Source organism: Ochotona curzoniae, unplaced genomic scaffold (genome assembly GCF_017591425.1).
Source record: "Ochotona curzoniae isolate NIBS_2020 unplaced genomic scaffold, NIBS_Ocur_1.0 contig_883, whole genome shotgun sequence".
Lineage (NCBI taxonomy): Eukaryota > Metazoa > Chordata > Mammalia > Lagomorpha > Ochotonidae > Ochotona > Ochotona curzoniae.
In genome coordinates this window covers 39,456,855-39,483,193 of record NW_024466599.1, presented here as the reverse complement: position 1 = coordinate 39,483,193, position 26,339 = coordinate 39,456,855, and the positions used below count along the sequence as shown (strand labels likewise).

The window sequence follows — 26,339 nt, the reverse complement described above, 5'->3', positions numbered from 1 at the left end:
AGCCTCTATGACAGAAAGGACCCCTTGACCGACAACCTGTTTCGTTTTTACGTGATGGCCCACCGGTACAGGAAGTTCTGATCGGCATCGATGTACATCTTGGGGGTGCTGCTTTTTGTGGTTTTGTGTCTGCCTCCTTCAGAGTAGGTTTTTTGGAAATGGCAGCTCTAAGGTAGGGGAGAGAGGGAGTTAGTAAGGGAGAGAAAAATGGGAGCTGGGCTTTGACCTGCCGGAGAGGAGCCCCTGCTGACACGGTCAGTCTGACCCATTGAATGGCCTGAATACGATAAATGCCGCTTTATCCTGCTTTGAAAGGCACAGATAGCAGAGTCTAAATGCCTGGGCATGCTTAAATAGGCGACTCGGGATGTTTGAGTTGAGCGTGTTTGAAATCTGAGCTGCCTGACAGCCTGGGAGCTGCCACAGGTCACCTGCCTTGTTCCGTGGGGACAGGCCCAGGTCTCACAAGAAATTGTCCGTAGACGAATTGTAGTACAAATTCCTTTCTTTGTTGGTTGGCCTCTTTCACTAGACCATGGCCTATAAAATTTTGTAAAAACAATTCTTAAATATTATTTGAAAGGGCAAATGGCCCACGCTGAAAGGTTTGACAGTTTGACATATAGTGCATGGTTTTGATAGCTCGGAAACTGGAAAGGATGGCCAAGATTCTTCCCCCCCACTTATTAGGAGCCTGGTGTTTTTTAAACAGTGTTGTTGCTGTGTAGTTCCTCAGCCCCTCACAGTCTGACAGGCAGCGAGTCTGCTTCAGTGATCTGAAGTCCTTTTAGACTAATTTGCCAGGGAGCAGTAAAACAGCTAGCACCTTTGGATCCAGCATCCTAAAGGTGCATAACCAGGTACTGTCAATTATGGATCCATTGGGATAATTGTATCAAACCAGTTTGCTGTGGAATCTTCTGATCATGCCACAGCTTGTGCCCAGAGAGGAGAGAGAGAGAGAGAGAGAGGAGAGGAGAGAGAGAGAGAGTAGAGTTTCACTTCAGTGAGAGTGAAGAAAGGGCTTTGAGTGGCTGGGTCTCCTTAGAGCCCAGGAAGTTGCAGGGAGTGAATTTCTACATTAGAATGTTGCATACATGTGCAGCCAGAGCACACTGAGCCCGCCGGCGCTGGCCTCTGCATTGCCAAAGGCCATTTGCAGGAGCCTCTGGCCCCTCAGTCACTGGCCTCCTAGTTAATTGCCACACGGACTTCATGACACATGGGCAGATAATATGACATTTTTGGTTTCTGTCACTAGCAAACGCCTCACCGTTGCTTGCACTAGTTGCTAAGAAGCTGTCAGAAACCATTAGCAGTTGGCTAAAGTCGCCCTATGGCATTTCCTCATAGCATCAGCAAAACGAGCATAAATCACCCACTGGAGCCTACTGCTATCCTAATGAGGCTGTAAGCTTGTTTATGGACTGGCATCATTTTTATGATTATTTCCACCTTTTCAGTTTGCCTTCATTTGGCGGCAGGAGAAGTCAGCTCCAGGAATGAAGTCACTGCTGACATTTTACAAATGTGGTTCAGAGCCGCTGCCTGCTGCCGTGTGGTCGGCCAGCGGTCCTCCAAGTTTGTTTAGTGATCTTAAAATTTTTTTTTAAGTAAATAAATAAATAAAAAGGAAATAATTCCTCAAGAGACCACATGGAGGTGACTGTATCAAATTGCAGAGAGAATGGGAATACTAAAAGTACAATTGGCCATTTAGACTTTCCTCTGGGGTGGAGACGTTCCGAGATCAATTTTCGATTTGAGAAAGTGGAAGAGGTTAAAGAATGTATTAAAATCTACGAAAGTGTTTGCTTTTAGAATCCTCTGTTTCATTATGCCCTCCTCCTTCCCCATCTTCTCCGTTTCCCCAACTGTGTCAGAAAGGAGCAGGGTTTATTGTTTTAGGCTTTTCTGAACATGCACCAGTATTTACACTGGATTGAAAGCATTTGCTTCCAATGAAAATCTTGTCTTAGATTACAACCCAGCAGTGTAATTTCCCTCCCAGATGGGAGTAAAGTAGCTGTATTTGCCTAAAAACAGTAGGAAGAACAAACTGTGCATTAAGCCGCGGCTGTTTTTGGCTTGAGCTAATGATGTAATAGAAACCTTTTATTCGGGAGAGGTCACTGCCAGGGACTGAAGGGGGTGATCTGGCTGCTGCTTGAAAGGTTTCTCCATTGTATCTACATAAGTCTTCACTTAAAAAATTCTGTTCCTAATGGTTCTGCTTTCATACAGCAGAAATAAACAGGAAAGGTTCTGGTGAGTGTTCCGCATGGAATGCAGAGAGCCTTCCTTCCCTAATGGAGGATATAATTCAGGTGCCCTCCAGGCACACTTTCAGGAATTCTTTTGCCTGAGGTAATGGGAAGCTAAGGCTGCTTTAAGGCCTTGATTATCTATTGATGCACAAAGCTGGAAAAAAGTCATCTCCACTGGATTATAGTAGATATTTCCATAAATTATCAATGAATTCTCTCCTAGGCAGGCACAGGGCATTGCTTGCTAAATTAATCTGAAGGGGGTTGAGATGGGTAAAAAGGCTATTTTTTTTTTTTAAGGTAGAAAACAATCCTAGGGAGGTGGTGACAAACAGTGTTGTTACGTGAGAGGTGTTTCCTTTTTCATCAGTGATCAAGTGTGATGATCCTTTTCCTGAATTACCTTGTACCTATTGAGAGTGGATCAGTCCATTGAAATTTTAAATGCTGTTGAGTAGTTTTCTTTTGTCATGTTTCTTTAATGCATTGTTATTTTATATGGCGAGTTGCTTCTCTGAATAAAAAGCCTCTTTTAAACACTGGACTTTCAAAGAATTTATTAGATAAACCCAAGGGGACTTCTGGCTTATGCAGATCAGGAGCTCGGTGGGGTGGAAGGAGCAGTGATTTGGGGAGGTGGGTGTCTGGTCCCATCCAGACCTTGACAGCTCCAAGCTCAGCTACTTGACCTTGAGCCAGTCATGGGACACAGCACTTTCTCAATGAGAGTTTTGGAGGTGTGAGTCCTCGTGGTGGTCGTCTCCAGTGTGAGTGTAAGCTATGATTCTGTGGGTCTGTAACAATAGTATGTGAATTTTAAGTGTGATAAAATCTATGATTTTAAACTAGCAATAGGTTAAACTCAGAAAAGTTCTGCAAAAGTATTGCATTTCTGGCATGTGCTGTAATAAGAGGAGCTTGAAATGAATCTAAGTTTTTAAACTTTAGGTCAGTACAAGGCAGGGCAATTAAGAAAATAGAATAGGAAAAGGAAGGCATTTTTCTTTGTTTTAAGGCAGTAAGGTAGTGTGTCCTGAGGCAGCATAAAGAATAATTGATGAGTTGAAACAGAACTAGTATAGATTAGGCTGAAGTAACTCTATGTGGTAAATCAAAGTAGAGAATTCTTCTTGTAAGTAGGACCTAGATGACAGGAATGAGAAACGGAAAAATTCCTGAAGCCAGGTAAATGAGGCCAGTGCCAACGTGTAGTCACCAGGAAAGTTGTCTCAGCCGAGTATCAGGTTCTTTGGGCCATGTAGATTGCTCTGGAATGATCTATTTAATTCAGGACATGTGCTGTTGGGTGCGCTTGTTATCTTGTTTCTAAGCCTGCTCCCCCACTCCTCTTTCTGGGCCCAAACTGTTCCGTTTCTGCAAGCCAGCAGCTCCCTCAGAGCACAGGCACCAGGCAGGAGCTCAGACATGCTGCAAAGGCTGTTTGACAGAAGTTAGGCTACCTTTTAGTTTAGCAAGTTTTGCCCATTGTTATTTTCCCCTTTGACTTTGGTGCCAAAACAAAAAATATTTGCTTTTCACTTGTACCTGATGACTTATTTTAATGTGATTATACGGGCTGAAATTTCTTTTTTTTTTTTGTATCAAATATGGCATTGTAAAAAGAATACTACATTTTTTTTTTAAATTTTATTGAGTCACAGAGCTAAATTTTTTAGGAGAGACAATTTGAATGTTATTACAAAAATCAATAAAAAAAAACCAAGCAGGGTCTGATGTAGGGGATATGTTAACAGTGACTTTTCAGAAATAATTTAAATCTAAAAGAGGTTTTAGAAACTTCTTGGATTATTAGTGTAACACAGTTCCAATTATTTGCAACTTAACATGATTTGATTTGAATTAAATAATAATTGCTTTGTGATTTAAAAACTATGTGAGGGTTTTTTTTTCCCCTACTAAATTTAAAGCTAAGAAAAATTATATTCTGTCTTAAGTATTTCTATGTCAAAATGCTTGTATGATGGACTGACTGCCTGCATTTCTCCAACTAGTTTTGAAATAGACCACTTGTGGAAAGAGTTGATAGTGTTAATGCACCTTCTCACAAGTTCATGTCAGTGACTCTGGGGGAATTGAATACCTAAGTAGCAATTCCATTGCTGATGGCTGCCCCCATATTTAACTCCCCATAAGTTTGACACTTAATGTATCTTAGCGATATATATATTACACACACACATACACATATGTATATATATGTATTTATAAACTGAATAACTACCATGGCGACAAAGCCACTAAAGAGACTGGCTGTTCCGCTCCATTCCCTTTGACCTTTAGCACTGTTACTTGAAGAAATTCTTTAGACCTGATTGCTTTTGAGCCTAGGCCTTGTTCTTTGTCTTGGAAAAAAAAAAAGTACCAAAGAAACTATTAATCATTTACATTGCTCTTTTGGTTTTGTTGATATCCAAAGGCATTCTATTTGAATAAAGCATGTCAAGGTAGCATCAGTCAAAATTTGATTCACTATGTTTGCAGGTGATGGCTTGGACAACAGTGTAGCTTCCCCCAGCACAGGTGACGATGATGACCCTGATAAGGACAAAAAGCGTCACAAAAAGCGTGGCATCTTTCCCAAAGTAGCCACAAATATCATGAGGGCGTGGCTGTTCCAGCATCTAACAGTAAGTGGATTCTAAATGACATATGTAAACTAAATATGGACAATGAACCAGTTTTGGTAGAAACAAAATGCTCCCTCTGGACTTGTAAACCACTATGTTCCCATAGTTTATATGAAGGTATTAGTACTGTTTCCTAGATTCACACCCCCCAAAAGGAATTTTAATTGAAGTTCTCTTTGCCATTTTGTTAATTTTCATTAGTTATCAGCTCCAGGAGTTCATGTGCACTTGTGACTTTATGTATGTTAACGATATTGCTTTTCTAAGTGTGACCCTTAGTACTTAGAACCAGTTCCTGCTCAGAATAAGACTAACCCTAGGGAGAAAGACTGAATACCTTCCATTGCTTTTGTGGACCTTCTAGAGAACGGCCCTCAAAAGTTTAAACCATGTTGTGATGGGAAGATGTTCACATAATTCCCTTTTGAGTGGTTTGGATGCACTGGCTTCCATTTGAATCATTGGTGTGAGTCAGCTCCACAGTGAAAGTTGCCCTTGTGTTTAGAACTGCAAAGGAAAACAGCAATATAGAGTCGGCTCTTCCTGTGCAGTCCCTCGTGGCTTTTCAAGCAGAGTAACAGTTTATATTGTCTGTGTGAGTATTGCTGTTTTCACTGCAGGAATTCTCCTGGAGATGTAAGAAAGTGGAAATTTGGGGCTTTATGCCACCGGGGGATATGTTTTGTTTGGCTATTGTTCTGAATGAATTTCACATTCAAAATATTTATAATCATAATATTTTGGTGGATATTTTTATAAGTGCATACTGATTTAATCACATCCAAGGAAGGAAAAATAGAACATGAAAATTTATGGATAAAATAACATTTTAAAAAATCAGCAAAAATCTTAACTCTTAGGGATAGAGGATGAATTTCGACAGTTTGTTATCATAGCTATATTACCTTTTAAAAAAATGTCAGGAGCAAATATTTTATGTTACTATTTTTAGCTGGTTTGCTTTTCTGAAAGTCATTCCCCCCCAACCCCCGAAACATCAAAGCTAATTCTATATTGTTGTAAACACAGGCAGAGCCTGCCCACATTCACTCTTTGCCCATTTGCTAAGCCCTATGCCTTAATGGGTTGCACTGGGACAAGGAGGCAAATACACGCTGTTTGAAGACTGGTGGTTCTGCTCCTCTGGCTGAAGGCTGTCCCTCCTTATACACAGGGGCAGTAATTCATCCAGATGTTCTGCTGCCTATGAACAGAATAGAAAATGAAGGCAGCAAGAGTCACTAAGAAAACATGACCTGTGCTCCTTCTCTTCCCATCGTGATCCCAAATGCTAACTAGACTACAGAGAACTGTTTTTGAATAAACTTTAAAGAGTTTGATAATGTTGTGAGTTAGTTGAGGATTCTACTGTTTGAGCTATGATGATTTGAATATCCTATGAGGTTTTTCTAAAATCTGATTCCAGTAAGATGACTGACATAGCCACTTGTTACTTATATGTAAGTATTTTAGATCTGCCTTGTGCAACTTTCCTGTTGAGGATTGTCAACCACTTGGGAGGGTGGAAGGAGAATTAGGGTCTCCAGGGCATATCATGGAAAAAAAAAATTGTGTAGTGTATAGTGAAGAAAGGACAGCTGGTTAAAGGCACTGACACAAAGAGCTGATGTTCATCAATGGAACTAGCCAGCTAAATTAGCCTGGGGAATGAGTTGGAGTGAAGTGATGACTTCAGGTTGGCTTTCTTATTCCAACAGAGAAAAATGAGCAGTTTTCTTCAGCCCCTATCTCAATCTGCATAGAAGTGTTGGCTTTACTTGAAGCTCAGGCTCCCCTGAATAAAATATAATCAAATATTGGCTCAGACAGAATCAGGAGAGAGAGGCAAGTTATTCTTGTATTGCTCTTCCAGTTTTCCTGTTTTTCTAGGTCATACCCTTGTGAAGAACCTTACAGAGAGCAATATTATCTTTTTCAGAAAAACAAACAAGAAAACCAACAAGAAACCACTCTAACAGCCAGTGTCACTTTGCCTGTATTACAGTGCTTATGTGAACTATGGGGAACTGGGACAATTGTTACAGAAATTATTCATGAACTGACAGAAGGTTTTTTCCCCCTCTCTGGCTAATTGACTTTGGTTTGGGGGTCTTTACTAGCCTGTGCCATTGTCCTGGATAGGGAAGCCCAATTCCTCGATGTTTCCTTGGCTTTCTATCAATGTTCAAAGAAGTTGCCTGATGGTTTCTATTGGTTATTTCCCCTTACCTACTTCAGTGTCTTGTGCATGTAGGGAAATATTAATGATAGCAATCTCTAAAAATTAAATTGATTTCATTTCTTTATCTAAGAAGCAAAGTCAAGAGATGAGTCCAGTGTCCGCCCATTTCCTTCCCTCAGTGAGGATTCCCTTTCTATTCTGTAACTGCAAAAACAAATGGATCTGTAGAACTTCCTTTACCTTGTTTTGTTACCATTATTGAAGGAATGCTTGGGCTGCTTAGGTATCCTAAAGTCTATGAAAAAGATAGCATTTAAGGAGTTTTGCTGATGTGTATTCAGGTTTAACTCCTGATATCTCAGTCAATCCTTCAGTAACTTAATCTCACATTCTAAGATGTCTTCAGGGATACACAATTCATTAAGAAGACTGTGTGCAAACCTTAAGTGATCACGTTATTGCTGTGTGATTAATGCAACTTATCTAGAAAATCCTTTCTGAATTCTTGCTAGATATAAAAAAAAGCAATTGAAACTCTGGCTAATTAAAACAAGAGCAATAACAATTTATTGCCAAATTACAAACTAATCTTTTTAAATGACAAAAGGCATAGTCTAAAACCTGACCCACCTTATTGAAAGCAAATTGCTTTTTTTTTTCATCTAAAATAAATTGATCAATCTTTTCATTGGGCTTATTCAGTTTTAAAAAAATCTTTCCTTGAAAGGGTTTACAAGCACTTCTGTGTGTGTGTGTGTGTGTGTGTGTGTGTATTCGAGGACTAGAATAGGGCATTGAAGGAAGCACCTTTCTGGATTTGCACTTCAGCTGCCTGAGAAGAAAAATGTGCTGGTTTGTAGTGATCCATAGGTATTTTTGATCAGTAGCACATTTTACTGCTCCAAAGAAAGAAGTTAAGCATCCTTTTTGGACACACAGTCCCTAGCGAGCTAAATTGCACATATTTGTGTGTAATGAAAACAGTAAAAGTAAAAGGAAATGAGTATTAAACTTTGTTGAATATGGGGTAAAAGGAAATGTCAGTGAGGTAAATTCCCAGCTTAGGTGTAGTTGAATGTTTGCCAGTGTTGTTAAGTAGAAAGGATCTCTTAAAAGAAACTATTCCCTTGAATTTGAAAAGGGTGACTGGCATGATTTAGATAATAAGAGAGAATTAGAAAGAAAATAAAAGCATTTGTTAATAGTAATGCTTGCATTTGCCTGAAGATGAATTATTGCAAACAATTATAAAGTACTTACTCTTTGCCTGCGGATCCCTGTACAGTGACAGTTGGTGGGGGGCATACGTCACATGAGTGTGTGTTTTGTCTTGAGAGAATTCGTTCTTGCAGCTGTGAGAAGTCTATGATCTCACAGCATTTAAGCTGGACACGTTTTGCATCTCACTGGTTCTTCTGCTCATAGTATTGCCAAGACATGTGTCCAAGGACCTACTGAAAGTGAGGGAAAAAAATATAGATAAAAATTAGGAGTCTTTTTTTCTTTTTGTTTGCCTGTCCTATTCTACAGTAGATTTAAGTATAATCTAAATAGAAAAGCAGCTTATGTGGTTCTTATTTAAAATATGCATGACTATCTTTTGCTTCATGCAACTGCTGTGAGTCTAGGAATTCTGAAAGTTGGGGAGAGTAGAAGTAGTTTTAAAAAAACTGCACACCTGATTCAGGTGAGAAAAACTTTTAAAGGTTAATATTTGACATTGATCAGGTGATCCTTAAGGTGAAGTAAATGATTTTCAGTCTTCTTCTCTCTAAATGCCCACCCCTTGTCTGAGCCTGAGGATCCCCTTGGGTTAAGCCTTACAACCAGCATGAACTTTGTTTGGAAGTCAGATATTCATATTTGCTATATGTCTTGGTTTTGTCTTCTTTCTTTCTGCATGTGAACTTCTAGCCTTGAAAATAGTTTTGTGTGTGTGTGTGTGACCAAATTTATGTCTTGGTTTCTGATTTATAAGACTCTCCCCTCTGTTTAGATAAAGCCAATGTGAGGGCTTGTGGAATCTTCCAGGTTGAGAATGGCGTTTCCATAGAAACACTATTAGATGAAAAGTGCCCTGCGGGTCTGCCACTCTAAGGATGGAGTAAATGGAATTGAATTGGGAATTGAATGCTCTAGAAGAGACAGATGTTGTTTCATTGGTTTTACTTTTGGTAACAAGATCTGTTGGAGACATCTTAGTGTCATATCTCTGCTTGCAATTTCAGAAGATTTACCCTCTGAACATTATGAATTATTATAACGAAAAATGTACCTCTGATTGGTATCCAGATAATCCATGCTGTTGATCCAGTACATCAAAGGTCAAAAGGAAGATAGAAGGACCCCTAAGTAGCCACATATGTGATTAGTAGATGAAATTCTCTTTTCTCTTCCAATTTCTATTTCTTTCTCCACTTGTCACCTCTAGATGGTGAATGTCATTGCTCTGCCTTATGGGCTAGTATCTTCTAGCTACCTGTCCTCAGAGATGTCGGGGAAGTCCTGAGAAGATGTTGGGCCTGGAAAACTGGAATGTCGTACTGTTGCCTGTTTAGTGTACCTCTAAGTTGTTGGGAAAGACAGTCCCTTCTTCAAGTTAGTTCCAACTTACCATCATTTTTATGCATTTGAGTCAAAGGAATGACTTGTGGAAATGGCAGGTATCTTTGAGTCCTTCTTTACTGTGTGTTACCTGCAGATCTATTATGAAATGAAAGCTCTATTACAGAAAATAGTTATTGTTTGTTTCTTTCCAGCTGTCTTTGTCTAACAGTGGAAATAGACTCTTTTAAGTATAGAAAAATATCTTTGTCATTGCCGCTTTTCCCCCACTTACAGTAGTTGCCTTTCACCTTCACCTCTGACCCAAGCTAAACTGTTGAAACTTACTCTGTCTAGTATGATAAAACCCTCTCTCTTCATTTGAGAAGATCTCCACTATGTTGAAGAGAGCGTATTTCAGCTCTGATTAAATAAGGGCACTGCCTATTTTTCACCCAAGTGGGAATCATTTGTCTCAGGAGGAAAATGGAATAGATTATTTAATTACTAGAGGGGAATATGGGAATGCCCTCATTCTTCTGTGATATACATCATGGAAGCTCTGTGTTAATCATGAAGCAGGCGGTTTGCAGATTCTGGGGCAACTGCCTTCTTCTTTTTCTTAGCTGGTTATTGAAATCCTAATGGGATGGGTGATGAATTTTCTTAGGTCAGGTAAACTGAAAAGGCTACAGCTGGAATTCTTCACCCAGAAGAATCGGAGTTAATACTAATGATCATTGTGAATTAGAAGATCAAAGGAGAAGCATCAGCCTGTTCTCCAAGTTGTTGCCCCAGAGGCCATTAGTGACCTGGCAAAGCTCTCTCCCAGCCGTCCCCACTCCTCCTGCCCTCGGCCCCAGCCTTTCTTCCCCACTCCTATTATGCACCTCTGACCCAGGGTAATTATAGTTGGTTGATGAGGAGGCATAGGGGGGAAAACAATCACGAATAAAAACAGAAGCCCAACTTTAGAACTGCCCAGTTACTCAGGTATGTAGGCAAAGGAACTCGGCCCAGGGCTCTATGTTAATTTCAAGTGAGGGAGAGTGAGTTTTACACTCGAGTAAGTACTTACTCCATTCACTGATGGTGGTGCATTCTGCAAGGGACTTCTGTAGAGTCTGGTTGGCAGTTTGTCATATTATTCTAAATTTTTTCTTTTGTTTCCAAGGCTAAGATAAAAATACACGGTAATTTGGTTTTCTAATATACTCTTAATCGGGATAATTAAATAAAGGATTAGTTCAAAACAAAAGTGCCTGCGTAAGCACAACTTATTAAGTTGGTGGTTGCTGATGTACATGACTATTTGAACTCTAGCCAGCCGTTTGTACTTCAAAGCGTATATCAATAGCATGTCTTTATTCCTCAATTAGTGGCAATATGTTTTTTTAAGACAAAATATCAAATTCAATCAATGAAATGCCCATTCTCAATTTATTTTCAGATTAAAATGGATCAATGCATACATGTGTATATGCGTGTTTTTAAAAACCAACTCACTTCAACTCATGGGGATTTTATATTTTTCACTATTTCTTGATGATTAATATTCTAAGTGAAGGTACAGTTTTTTTAAAATATGAAGGTGTGACCAAGGGAAACTCAGATGCATATGTTTTAGGAAGGATTCCATTTTTTTTTTTTTAACTTTAGATTGGTTTGATCGGTTGGTTGTTTTGCCAGCAGAAGTGACTCTACATACCGTATATTTGACTTAACTGAAAACATCCACACACTAGCTCAGTCTCCTTAGTAAAGTGTGAATATTCCTATATGCTTGTGTGTGTTCATTTTTCTGTAGTGCAAGTACCTAGGGAACTCCACCTTCCCAGTGAAGCAAAATATTGCATATTTGTGAATTTTAATTCCCCACATAGCCATGTTTGGCGCTATAATTTTTCTGTTTCTGCTGATTCAAGTCCATGGCAGAGACATCCACATGGGGGTGGGTGGGCTGCAAGTTGCAAAAATCTCTTATTTAGGCCAGCGATCCCTCTTGGCCATGGCCCAGGTTGACCTACAGTAGACCGAGTGCCATCAGGTAGTAATGTTTCCAGATGGCAGTGACAGAGATGATGTGGCTGCACATCAAAATGATGACTCCTGACTGGTGTGCTGGTGTTTCGGGGTTACACACCCTTCTGCTTACAATGTCCTAAGCCTGGTGAAGTTAGTTTGCTTTGTGGGCTTGATACTCACTTTGGTATATCAGGGGCAGGCAAGAGCTGTCCAGAACCTAGATGAGTCACCTTGTTCTGGGTGAGCCAGCGGAACCTCTCAGGGAGCAGAATAGCTGAAAGGATTGTACCACACATTGTTACAGCATTTTAGAGCTGTGTGTGTGTGTGTGTGTGTGTGTGTGTGTGTGTGTGTGTGTTTGTGTGTGTGTGTGTGATTACAAAGCACATTTCCTCAGTACATTTTAGTCCAGTGAGCATAAAATGTATTGTTCTATTACAAAAAAAAGTTAGAGCTTGAAACAATTTGATGTTGTAAATGTGACCATCTGAAGTTAGTTGCTATTTAAAGGAGATACAGATGACTTGACTTTATGTTAGCTGAACTATTTTGAAGTAGAGATTTTTGGTGGCTACTTGGATTTGAATATTCTGTTGGTGTTAACTCTTAAGGGAAAAAAAAGGATATTATATATTAACTAAAACAAGAGTAAGAGAGATTGGGAGAGCGGGAGGGAGGGAATATGCTTCCTTGCTGTTTATGCCTCACTCTCCAGCTCGGCCTGGGATGGCAATGGAGCTAGGACCTGGGGATATATCCAGGTCTCCTATGTGGGGATGGCAGGAACCCAGTTCCCCGAGCCTTCATTGCTGTTTGCCAGGGTCTGCACTTGCAACAAGTTGGAGAAAGGAACGCAGTTAAGAGTGGAACCCAGTCACTCTGTGTGATACAAGTATCTTGACAGTCAGGCTAAAAATATGCATTTCAGAACTTCAAAGTTTACAAATACTGTTGCTTTTCAGGTTTTGGTAGGTGCTATTCCTCTTCTCTGTCAAGAGAACATCTTGAAGTATCATTTGTAGGGCAGGTTTGGAAGAGGCAAATTCTTTTAGCTTTTCTTTACTGTGGAAGAATTTTATTTCATTTTCAAAGAACAAAGAAAGCTTTGCGGAGTATGTTATCCTAGGCCGACAATTTTTTTCTTTTAGGATCTGGAATATGTCTCTCCATTCTCTTCTTGCCTGTAGAGTTTCCTGTGAGAGATCTCCTGTGAGCTTAATTGGCATTCCTTTATATGTCAATTGATTTTTTTTCACGTGCACATTTAAGGATCTTTTCCTTATGCTAAATTGAAGAGAACTTGATTATATGTCATGGTGAAGATCGCTTTTGATCAAGCCTGTTGGGAGTTCTGTGCCCCTCCTGGATCTTGTTTCCCAATTCTTTCTCCAGGTTAGGGAAATTTTCCTTGATTATTTCATTAAATACGTTTGCAAACTCAGCTTCTCTTTCTGCACCTTCCGGGACTCCCATAACTCTTATATTTGGCCTCTTAATAGTGTCTTTCAATTCTTGAATATTTATTTTGGTCTGATCCAGCTCTGCTTCCAACTTTTTGTTTGCTTCCCCCTGGTGACGGGAGATATCTTCCAATTCTGAAATTCTTTCTTCTGCTTGCTTCATTCTATTTTGGAGACTCCCCACTGTACTTTTAATTTGCTCTAATGTGTTCTTAATTTCTGATATACCAGCCTTGATTTGCTTTACTGCTTCCTTAAATTCTTTGAACTCTTGAATGAGCTTCTCATTTTTGATCAGAATATTTAAATTGAGTCTTCTGGATTCTGTGTCTCTCATTTTCTCGATCCTGTGATCAGTTTTTATTTATCTTTCTCTTGACATTGTTGTGGCATTCCTGCAACCCTGAGGGCTCTCATTTGTCCCCTGATAGCAATGATCTGAGTATTTGGGATTCCAGAAAGTTCTTGAGATGTCCAGAGGCCAGAAGGTATTGTTCATTAACATGCACACTCAGAAAGATCACAAAATAATTTCTATTGCCATTTATACAAGTTTAAGAATGACTCTTATGCAGTACTTAAAGTCACTTTCTAAACTTCATGGGGAGGAATAGCAAAAATGACTTGATTTCATTTTTAAAAAGAAATACAATGATCTCCTGTCTACATGATATTACTTTTGTCATTTTTAAAATGTTACAGATTTTCTTTAAGATTTATTTTTTATTGGAAAGGCAGATTTACAGAGAAAAGGAGAGACAGATAAAAAGATCTTCTATCTGTTAGTTTACTCCCCAAGTGGCTGCAATGGCCAGAGTTGAGCTCATCTGAAGCCAGGAGCCTATAACTTCTTCTGAGTCTTCCACATGGGTGCAGCGTCCCAAGGCTTTGGGCTGTTCTCCACTGCTTTCCCAGACCACAAGCAGGGAGCTGGATGGGAAGTGAAGCAGCCAGGACATGAGCTGGTCCCATATGTTATCTGATTGCATGCAAAGTGAGGATTTAGCCACTAGGCCACCATGTCAGGCCCTACTTTTGTCATTTAAAAAAAATTATTTTTGAAGATTTATATCTGTGTGAAAGGTGGAATTACACACAGAGAGAGTGCAAGAGAGAGATCCTGCAATTGCTAGTTCATTCCCCAAATGAGCACAACAGCTGGAGCTGAGCTAGTGTGAAGCCAGGAACCAGGAGCCTGCTCTGGGTCTCCCCTATCTATCGCTTTCCCAAGGCACATTAGCAGAGAGCTGAATCAGAAGTAGGGAAGTCGGGATATGAGATTCTGGTGCTTTAAGCAGCAGGTTTACCTGTGACAACATAACGCCAACTGCTTGTTATGTTTTAAAAAACTTGATCTATTAGTTGGTTAGCTCTTCTGACATCAGATCATTCTTTCCTTTTGGGAACTGAATCTTATAATAGTAATAATAACAATAATAGTAGTAATAATAATTTGTCCAAAGGGATAGCACAATTGGCAACATGTTTTTCTGTGATGCTCGTGGTTTAACATTTTCATGTCACCTGGATGCTTGCGATCATCTGGTGAGGTGGACAGCATGACCACTACAGAGCCGAGGGAAGTTAATGATTCCCCTCAGGGTCAAAAGCTAGGGACTGAGCTTGAACTGGGACCTCCTGCCTGGAATGTCCACTCGCGTGCTTTCTGCCAAGCTGCCTTTCGAGGGCAGAGCAAATCAAATCATCTTGTGAGCGTTCTGAGGAATTATAATCTCACTGCACAAGCTAGCTTATTAGTATATTTTTTCAATAAAAAATCGGAGCCAGAGGGTTCGGCATAAAAATTCCGTCATGCAAGCTGATGGTCGTTAGTCACTGCGTTGAAGATGGCTCCTTCCTACTGGAAGTCTTTCTCCAGATATATCTGCCCCATAAGAAAAGCAAAACTACAGTTATTAAAATTTTATGGCCATCTTAATAATGTCTGTGTTGTTAGAATTTCTGGGTCTAAGCATTGTTTAACTGCTCCTCCTTCTTACAGAAATATGTAAATCTTTACCCCTGTGTGTTAGGAACAGTGATGTGGGAATGAAGAATCTTTTTCATGCAAATCTTGACTAAACCTCCTAACACAGAATTTAGCTCCTTGAAGTTTTTTTTCCCCCTGTCACGTGGTCACAATGCCAAAGAGCTGTGTCTTTAATTTGCTTTATGGAGATGGAAGAAAGTGCTTATGCAGGTCCGATGACTCTTGAAACTACAATCCAACTGTCATTCCTCAGCCAAGAAGGCTGCTAAGCCCTGGAGAATTAAGCTGCCGCTCTGGGGTGTGACACCAAGGTCTGATCATTTTAAAGCTAGTAATAACCAGAATCCTAAAATTCTTATGAATAAAATCTAATTCTAGTAATGTTTCCATAAACAGTGGTAATGGTGGCATTTTAGTAGGCAGTGACATTAGTCACATCGAAATTGCACCACATTGGCTTTTAAATTACTCCACCTGTCTGTATGAATAGAATTTTCAGTGTAAAAGCTGAGAGACAGCTGCTGCTAATGTCTTCTTCTCCCTGTGCAGAGAGCACTTGCAAATCTGCATGCATAAAAGGACTGGTTTGTGATGTAAAATGGTACCTGACCCTGCTGGCTCCTGAGCTCCAAAGCAGTACCTTTAATTACCGGTGGCTGTGTTTAGTTGTTGATATAAAAAATGTCAGCTTCCGGAAGGATAACCTCAGGTTCACTCCCTCTAGTAATGTCACATGCCATACACCCTTTTTCTTCCACCCACATACGTCGTGCGATGGGTGAGCATTCATCTTGTTATGTTTCAGATACATGCAAAGCATTAGCACTTAAAAGGAAAACACCTAATACTGTATGAACGTGATCGATGAGCTTTCTGTTTGAAAACTTTTAAAGATGAGTGGAATTGGTTCCTTCTTTCTAACCAGAATGGGAATATGGCATGCTGCTTCTAATTTCCAGGGGCTTGGTGTCACCCATCAACAGATAGAGGTTTGGAGGCAAGAATGACTGGCAGACAAAAGGGTCAAAAACACAGAGGGATTGTGAATATCATGTTTTTTGCCTTTTTCGCTTGTGCTTGTGTTTCTTGTCAGCCGATAATGAGGTTTGCTGTTGGGAGAAGTCCATTTGTTAGTAGGCTTTTGGTGCTGGTCTCCATGTAGCAGCTACATTGAAATGAGAATGAGCCAGGCAAGGGGATCCTTCTGTTGGAGGTGCCTGTTGCCAACAACGTGCTTGGCGAAATGGTAAATCGCAGATACCCTTGTCTGGCTCATTTGCAGCATTCTTTTTGACTTCTTTCACACAACTGGTGTTTTCGTGTTTAATTTAACAAGGAATGAGTAGTAAATGAAAGCTGCTGCCTGAGATCCCACTGTGAGCGTGTTTTGCACTTGGCTCCCCAGTGACAAGGCAATTTGTGAAATTATGTGATGGAGTAATTAGATGAAACCAGGGCTCCTGATTGTTGTCATGCATATGTGGCAAGGGTTCGTTGGGAAGATGGAGGGGAGAAAAAAAAATAGATTATTACTCTGGCAAGTTGGCTCAAAGCTTCTTCATTTATTTGTAAACAGAATATTTAGTGACCGCATAGGAAGTAGCTGTAATCACCAGCTCATAAAGAAACCACAGCAGAGCTTTCGGATTTTTGCAGAGTGCTCATGTAAAATTTAAGCTGGGAGGCAGAATCCCTGTTAATGTAATTAGGATCTAATTTACCACCCTTTGCACACAGATGTAATAATGTCTAGATATTTATTCTATCTTTAAGCACGTTACATATACCTCAGTGCAGCAGTTACTGCACAGAAACAGGTGTGAGCATTTTCCTAATTCGTTTTTACACTGTAAACACAGAGCAATTTAAGGGAAATATTTACCAAAAACCAGGGGAAGGGATGTCTGCAAATGAGGCAGTAATGGACAGTTGCCCTTTATGTACTGATGGATTTCTCAATGGTTAAGTAAATTAAAGCAAATGCTAGAAAAATCAATAGGCCAGCATAGTCTTGGTTTTGCCTCATAGACTTCAGGACAGAATGACAGATGTGATGTCTATGACCCATTTAAGTATTAATGCTTGAAAAGCTGCTTCTGCATGCGAAGTTGTAGGCTCAGAAACATTCTGCTATATTAAATCACAGACAATAATATTTTTAAGTATATGTGGGCTTTCCATGTCTCAGCCAGGTTGTTCTTATGTGTTACATTTACACTGGAAGATTAGTTGCTCAGTTGTTGCACTTGTCCCATAAATCACACTTGAGCTTGTTCCCACGTGGACACATCTTCATAAGGCTGTAGTTGCAAGGTGAAGGGGATATATTTTGAGCTGACATGCATGGTGAAGTGAATATGTTCGCTAGCCCTCTATGTGGAAACCAAATTAGATTTAATTAAGGAGTAGATGCTCAGTGCCTTTGGAAGGATCTGTGAAATAGCATTTGAATGTGGCAGTGTAATTCCGTTTAAAATCCGGGGCTACATGTGCAATATTTTGCTTTTGCACTAACATGGGTAGCATGTCACATAAGTTGACTATCTTAGCATGTAGAATGTAAGGACAGTTCTGAAATTCTCAGGGTAGGTGTTGACGTTGGAAAATCAGAAGGCAGTTGGTACAACCACCCAAAGCCGGTTCCCTTCCTTGCCCGTTTTGTTCCCATATCCAGAAATTTAGGCATAATGTTGGCTTATTGGCTACTGGCAACAGGAGGAGTAGAGGAGTGGCCAGATGAGATGGGTTTAAGCAGCCGAAACCAAGGCCGATTTTCACAACCTCAACAAAATGGAGGACTGAAATTACTATCAGAAGAGAAAGTGAATTTTGTTGGAGACAAAGAGAGGTTGGTTGGCTTGAAGTGTCTTGTTTCCCTACTTGTGCTGATGGAATATAGAAGATAATTGCTCAGCTTCTTTCTCCTCTGATGTGATAAAGCAGACAGGGCCTGGCCAGTCTCAGGGTTTTGAAAGTCAGTATGTCAAGGTGATGTTGTGGTAAACCAGATGATGACAAACATTGCTGGGCTGATACGATGGAATGAAATAGAATCATTGTTTGTCAAAACCAAGATATTTTCTCAATTTTATTTGCATACTGAATTGTATTTGCATCTACCGATTTCCCTTGGGTTTGTATCGTGAGAGAGAACAATGCACACATTTTGAGATTTGACCAAAGTATAAACAGAAACTTTAAAATTTAATAGCCTAGCCTCAAAAAAAAAAAAAAAGAATGGAAATTATGTTAAACGAAAGGATTTTTTTAGGGGGTAGAGTGGGGATTGGCTTCTTTTCAAGTAATGATCCTTAAGCTTTCACAGGTCTTCAAATTTTCTGGGAATTTTTTTCTCAAATGTAGAGTTTGATTTAAAAGGTTAGGGCCTAAGACCCTGCATTTGTATAATCCCTGTGAAGTGCTGTGGTGCTCCTCGCAAAATTTCAGGAACCCAAGCAAGGTGCCGGATTTTAAGCTTAAGGCTGGTTATTTTCTCCATCTTTGATTTTTACCCTTTAGTTTTTGTCTCTGATTTTGAAACTTGACCCATTATTTTCATCACACTACTTGAACTAAAGCATCTGCACCCCTCCCCCCACCACCATAAACACTTTGCCAACTTTTACTATTTTTTCAGCACATTAGAACTACTTTTTGAATACTAAGATATCTTCACTGAGTCTCTTTCAATGGCCCTGAAGCTGCTGGTTGGCCAAGGCTTGCACAGAGGCGGACTGCTGCTCTGGGCTTGGGATGCTGCTGCTTGGAACTTAGCTGGCTAGGTCCATTGAAGGTGGAACAAAGCAGATTCCTTTGAGAGCCTTGCCATTCTCCTCACCCCACTGCGGCACTATGGTGACAACAAGCAGAGTGGACGTTATTTCTTGGGGGAAGGCCACGTGTGCGGTGTTGTTCTAGCTCCCAAATCCTTGCACTTGTCCCTATAGATCTAATAACCTTGGTCAGTAAGAAAGGAATGAAACGAGAGCAGGGCACTGGCTTTCATAGTTAAGAAACCTCTTGGGATGCGCAGCTCCACTCCTGCTCATACAAACCTTGGGAGGCAAATGGTGATGGCTCAAGTGATTGGATCCTTGCCACCAAGGTGGAAGACTTGGATTGAGTTCTGACTTCTAGCTTTAGTGCTCTGTGGGTATTTGAGGAGTGAACCAGCAGATAATTCTGTTTCTCTGTCTCTGCCTCTCAAATGAATATATAAATAAATAAATCATTTGGGTTTTAAAAAGTAACAAATGCAGGAGCCTCTTCCTGGTCTCTCCCAGGCCACAAGCAGGGAGCAAGCTGGATGGGAAATGGAGAAGCTGGGATAGGAACTGGCTTCCATATGGGATCCCATTAAGTGCAAGGCAAGGACTTTGCTGCTAGGCTTTGGATTGGCTCAGCTCTGGCCAATGTGGTCACTTGGGGGTGTGAATCGGTGGACAGAAGATCTTCCTCTCTGTCTGTTCTCCTGTCTGTATATCTGACTTTCCAATAAAATAAATATTAAAAAAAATAGAAATAAATCTAAAAAGTAACAAAATCACTAACTCCAGGCACAATGTATAGCCTGAGTGAGAAATGCATTTGTGTCTCATGCTTCTCACCAACTTGATGTCTGTTCCAGGAAATCCTTTTGTATTTGTGCTGCTTTGTGCAGTTTATCTGCCATGGCCATTATTACTCACATTTTGCAGCATCCTGGAAAGTGAATTTGTTTTTCAGAAGTGAATGTCTGAAAAGCATATTCATTCTTAGTTTGCCTAAGATCTAAGGAATTATGATAAATAGTGCATACCTATTCATCACTGTTTAGCAGATAAATTCTCTCAGTCATTAGAGTTCATATGCTATATGTAGTTTCTCGAAATTAGGTCATTTATTTTGGTCCAAGTCATTGAGGATCAAAGGTCATGAGGATTCCAAAAGCCATTAGTCAGGGTTCTTTTCTGGACCCCTTAGATGTCATTGTGCGAGTCACCCATGGCAGCCCGGGCCTGGCCTGCTGTCAGGGAGCTGGCAGGGTGCCTGCTTTACTTCCAGTTTGCATAGATAAAAAGCAGAGCAGCTACTCTTGGAATCACTATAAAAATAAGCTTACATAAAATCTCCATTTGAAATACAGTATGTGTGCCCCTGTATGCTTTCTCTTAGGGAAGCCCTGGGCCCAAACAGCAGAATTAGGGAGAAAGGCATACATTTGATGTTGTTGCGGATTAGTCTTTGTTTTGGTGTAAGCATTCATAATTCATTGTGATTTTAGTGAATGCTGGATTTTCACAAAAAAATTTATGATGACACCCTGAATTTTAGTTTGCGAAAAAAAAAATGGAAATCAGGGTATCACCCAAACTACATATAAATATATTGTTCTTTCCCCTGATTAGATTGAAGTACCTTTGGCAGTAAGAATTTGTATGCGTGAGAAGTGGTGGGCAAGCCATGTAGTCATGTCCATTCATTGGCTTCCCTCCATGGATCCTAGAAGTCTGGGACGCACACCTTGAAGTAAAAAGATCATGTTTTCCAAGATGACAGGTGTCCAGGACTGAGAGTTATTCTTCCTGGTCCAGAGGTGACATCTGTCCCTGAGTGTTTAAGAAGGAGAGACTGAGTAAATGGGGGAGTGCATTTCCAAGGGAAATAAAAGACATAAGTATATACATGCAATAACAGATGTATGTATATATATTCATATATATTTATTTATATTTATATCACAAGGAAGTAACACATTTAAAAAGATTGCTAACCATTTACCATTATTGACCAGTTAATTAAAAGTGATCTTACAATTAAAAATTGTATCCTGCTGGCATGGTGGCATAACAGGTTAAGCCTCAGCTTGTGGCACCAGAATCCAATATGGGCACCAGTTTGACTCCCTGCTGCTCCACATCTGATCCAGCTCCCTGTGCATGGGAAAGCAATGGAGGATGGCCCAAGTCATTGGGACTCTGTAAGCATGTGGGAGACCTGTAAAAGGCTCCCAACTCCTGGCTATGGACTGGCCCAACTCTGACTGTTTTGGCCATTTGGGGAGTTAACCAGCAATGGGAAAATCCTTCCTCACTCTTTAGTTCTTGCCTTGCCAATAAAAATTAATAAAATCTATTAAAAAATTATATCCCAGGGTGAACATTTATGCTCATGGTTAAGAGGTCTCTTGGGTTGTCTGTGCCTCATATTGGTGTGCCTGGATTTGAATCCTGACTTTGCTCCTGACTCTGCTTTCTGTTAATGTGAACCTTGAGAGATGGCACAAGTAGTTGCAGCCTCATTCCCATGAATTGAGTTTCAGCCACCAGCTTTGGTTCGACCCTATTCCAACCATTTCTGTAATTTGAGGGGTGATCCAGTAAATGGGACCTCTGTATATCTCAAGTAAATAAATAATTTTAAAACGCTATCCCCATTTTACCTGCCTGTGAAGGAAGTGGGTCAGAGAAGCTTAAAGGTCTAACAGGAATCCTGAAAAAGGAACTGGAAAGAAAATTTAAGGCCATAATTTTTTACCTCTTAGAACTCACCATTTTCATAGCTTCATATTTAAAATGGTCATTTGTTACTATTGCTGAAATTGCTTTGTATACACAGTTGAATATATCCGGTGAGAATGGAGGTAGAAGTGCTCAAGACCTTGGTAGAACCCTTTCTTTGCTACAGTTATTCCAGAAGGATCATGGCCACCCTATGGTCACCTAGATCTGTGTGTTCTCTGCAAAGTGACTGTGCTATTCCTAGATGTCTTTATACTTCTGCCATTTGTGTTGCAGTAGGAGTGTGTGTGTGTGTGTGTGTGTGTGTGTGTGTGTGTGTGTGTGTGTGTGTGAATAAGGGGGAGTTATGTTGACAGTAGGAGAATTGCTGAATCCTTATCTGGGAATATTTTATATCTTGTGTTGTTTGGTTTGTAGGAATATAGCTAATATAGTCAACGCAAGAAAAAACAACTTTCAAAAATACTCATTTCCCCCAACCCCCATAATAAATCAGAGCTAAACTTGAGGCAACATCTACCTTAATCTTTGGATTATAATATAAATAGAATCAGTGCAGTTTTTTTCCTCCCAAGCTTTCTGAGGGTCTATTATGTGTAAGGAACCATGCACATTAAGAGATCTCTAACATATCTGAAGGGTGGTATAGTTTGTAGAAAAAGTGGAGAGAGGAAGACAGAAAACAAGTCAACAGTTTAAAGGTTGAACTTAGGCGAGCGTAGAAAGTGGATGGAAAGAAAATAAAACTTCCATTAGAAACTAGGGATGTCCACAGGCTCGTGGATGTAGAGGATACTGAGACAAAAATGAGGTGAGGGAAATCAAGGGCAGAGTTTGGATGCAGCTTATTGGCAAGGAGGTCTTCTGCCAAAGGCAGAGACAAGGTGAACTCATCTGTGAGGGTCCCACCCAGTCCCATCCACTTTAACATTCTAAGAAAAGAAGGGAATTGCATGGTAGCAGAATTAAAGGATCCGTTCCATTTGGGTGCATCATGGTCCCATGTTAGCTCCCCATGCTGTCATCCCCATCTCAGTTCATGGCGTCATACAGCAACTCCAGCCAAGAGCCCAAGAGTTATTATCCCTAAGATTTCCCCTTCCTCTTCTCCCTTCATGGATAGCTGTGTCTGTTGGAAACCACTCTCTATTGTCAATTCCCAGGTAGGCTCATTGCCCATTAGCAGAGTGCAGGGTCTGTCTTCTAGCACCTCAGTTCTCTCATCAGCCTTCCTGTCTCTCATGTGGATCTTTTACACATCATTCTTCATTTCTCCAGTAGAGTGTGTTTTCTTTTTTTTTTAAGATTTATTTATTTTTATTTGAAAGATGTTTAGAGAGAAGGAGAGACAGAGAGAGAAAGCTCTTCCATCTGCTGGTTCACTCCCCAAATGGCTGCAATGACCAAAGCTGAGCCAATCCAAAGTCAAGTGTCAAGGACTTCTTCTGGGTCTCCCACATGGGTACAGGGTCACAAGAACTTGAGCCATTCTTCATGGCTTTCCCAGGCCATAATCAGGGAGTTGGATAGAAAGTGAAGCAGCTGGAACAGTAATCAGACCATATTGGGATGCTGGCACTTGAAGGTAGAGGATTAGCCTGTTGAACCACAATGCTGGCCCCTAAAGTGGTTTTCTTAAAGCAAAATTTCTCAAGTCTTCCTGTCCATAATATTCTTTGCTATCTCTCTATTACTCATAGAATACAAACCAAACAACCCTGGCATGCCCTTTAGGGATACTCTGAGCCTGACATTGGCCCACGGAGTGCCCAGGCTCCTCTCTTGTTCTTTTCATACAGTCTTCACATAATATGGCAGTCAAGCCTGAGGCTTACAGCCCTCCACAGGGACTGCCTGGTTCTGTGCTCTGTGCACCTGCACATTGCTTTTCCCTTTGCTGAGATAAATCACGTCCATGACCCGTTCTTTACTTGACAGTTTCCTCTACATCCTTCACATCCTATCTCAACTGTTAATGTATGGGATGCCACTCCTGGTCCTCCCCAGGAGACAGAAAGTGGCTCCTGCCTTCAGATCCATGGCATCTTGGTAAGACTCTGAGAGAAATTTGTTATCCTAGTGACTGTTTCAAGGTTGCTTCCTTATCTATGCTACAAGATTTGAACTTTCATCTCTGTCTCTTTACAGTCATTTTGAAGATGCCTGACAATATTTATTAGCCAAATGATGAGTAAGGTTTCAAAACAGAAGGACCAGACCCTGAAATTTCTGAAGTTGAAGGACAGGGGAATATTCTGGCAAAAGATTAGGATCAGTGACCTTTGACAGAGTTGTTTTGGGCATTTAAAGGAGAAAAGAATTGTGTCATGAGGGGCAGATGTGCGAATTCAGTCAAGGAAGCATGGATAGGTCCTTACGCAAATGGTTCAAGCAAGTTTTGGCAGGAGCTGAAGGAGGTGGTAACAAGAGTAAAACCTTTCCTTTTTTTTTTTTTTTGGATTTATTTATTTTACTTGGAAAGTTAGAGTTATGGAGAACAAGAGGGAGAGATAGAGATATTCCACACTCAGGTTCACGCCCCAATAGGCCACAATGGCCAGAGCTGAGCTGTTCTGAATCCAGGAGTCTTCTGGGTCTCCCACATGAATGTAGGGGCCCAAGAACATGAGCCATCTTCCACTACCTTCCCAGATCATACATAGGAGCTGATCAGAAGTGGAGCAGCTAGAACTGGTGCTCATATGGAATGCCAGTACCAGAAGGCAGAGGATTAGGCTGTTTGCCACCATGCTGGTCCCTTTCTTTTCTTCGTTTAATATTAAAAGTAAAGAGATTTGAAGCATTTTCACAAAAAGTAAATTCGGTTATCTTTTACTGCAACTTGTTCATGAGCAGCTTAATTACCTAGGCAGTAGAGGAGAAATCTTTGAAGATAAAAATATAGAGGATTTGATGAATGAGGCAAGGCTCAAGGACAAGGTCACAGCAGACGGATACAAGTACAGAGGCTGATGGGATAGCATCTCACAGAAAGAATGTGGCATAGCATTGCTTCCTAGCCTTTTGGAGAAGACCAAAAGCAGTATGTGTGAGCCAGTGGAGGACAATGAGGGCAGATCTGGAAATAGAGGAAGATGTTGTTCTCCTCCTGAATCTTCTGCAGATTGGCTGCCAAGTCAGCTGTGGAATGTCCAAGAAGTAGGATTGGGAGCTGCAGGAAAATGGAAAGCATTTGGAAAATATATATATATTATTGAAAATGTGTTAGAGGAAAAAGAACAAGAAAAGAACACAAAAAAGATTTTCACTGTGTAGCTAAGAATGTAAATAAAAATAGTTCTATATACCACATTGTGGCCAAGGACTGGTACACTTTTAACAAGCATATCTTACAATCAACCTCTTTTTCACATGTTAAAATTAAGATGAGATACTGAATTCTTAGTGGTTTTCCACAGGAAAATAGTTGTATTTTCTGTCCCTTGAAAATGAGCACCATGGGGAAAATTCACTGAGCCCCAATCCTAGTCACTTAGGTCTGCATATCACAAGTAGGTTGGTGAACTCAAGATTGCATTACAGGTTTTATCTCAGTTTTGGAGGAAGTTATCATGCAATTACTGTACATTATCTTTCAGTACTGGCTGTGTGAGAAGTTTGCAAACTTGTTATTGATAACCTTTGAATGTAGGTTCAATGAAAACCATGCAAATGCAGCCGTCTACCCAGATAAATGTTTTCTCACCATGATATTTGAGAGAAAAGGGGGATTTAAAATTTAATTAAAGCACACCCACAGAATAAAATACACGAGCCACTGTGCAGGTTAACAGGCCAACAATCCCAGGTATGTTTCTGAGCTCATTTCTTTCCTGAAGCTTCATTTCATGCAATGAAAATGAGGGCTGCCTGGCTGGGACAGAGTCCTTTAGCTGCACAAGTTCAAGTTGAGTTGATCTTGACACCACTCCAGAAGACTTTACTGGTGTCATTCTGGTTTGATTGTAAATGATAAACATCTGACTTTATAGAATAGAAAGGTACCCTACACATAATGAACAGCTGATTGTCGTACATAAAGAACAACTGGCTCAGTGTGATGGTCGTCACAAGATGATTTGTTTGGAGTTTCTGTAACTAGAGAGAAAGGACTAGTGACATAAAACAGGCTAAAAGGCAAGTAGCTAAATAAATAAGTGAATAAATGACTCTGGAGTCCTTCAAACATATATTACAAAAAGCATTAAACATGGGCCTCCTATTTAGATCTGCAAGGCAATGTCATGACAGTGTTGCAAAGCCAACTCCCGGTGGCTGGTTTATTGCAGACATTTCTGTCCTTGTCTTTGGGATTACAAGAGTGCCATGGACACGGTTACACAATGCGTAAAGGCGAGGGTCATTTCTAGGACAGATAATTGAACATTAATACTCACTGACATTGTCGAAGGAATGATATGTCAACCTGACAGGGCCTGTGTGCTTACATCTGCTGATTGGCTGTGGACGAAGGCCGTAGTGTCAGGATCAGACCCCAGGCCTGAGTGCAGCAGGGCCCAGGAAGATGCAGCCATTAATCACAAGCTGCCATTTTGGGCCAAGATAGTGTCTGTGTGTGGTGAGCAGATACACCTGCTGTGTTCTGGAGTTTGGTAGCAGGGTTCTCAGCAGAAAGCGTGACTGCATTGTTTTGCTTTCTATCATTTCACCAGAGTTCTTAGCCAGACAAATGTTCATTCTCTGCATTTCTTTCTCTAATTTT

At 40.4% G+C, this 26,339-nt stretch overlaps 1 protein-coding gene across 4 annotated transcripts in view; it reads left to right on the top strand.

The window, feature by feature from the left end:
* The window catches only part of MEIS1 (Meis homeobox 1), a 142,061-nt gene that overhangs the window by 73,881 nt on the left and 41,841 nt on the right, over positions 1 to 26,339 (top strand). For all 4 annotated transcript variants that reach the window (XM_040993308.1, XM_040993310.1, XM_040993309.1 and 1 more), the window contains one exon: positions 4,770 to 4,915. In XM_040993308.1, coding sequence (XP_040849242.1) covers positions 4,770 to 4,915 — 146 coding nt within the window. The remainder of the gene's footprint in view (positions 1 to 4,769; positions 4,916 to 26,339) is intronic.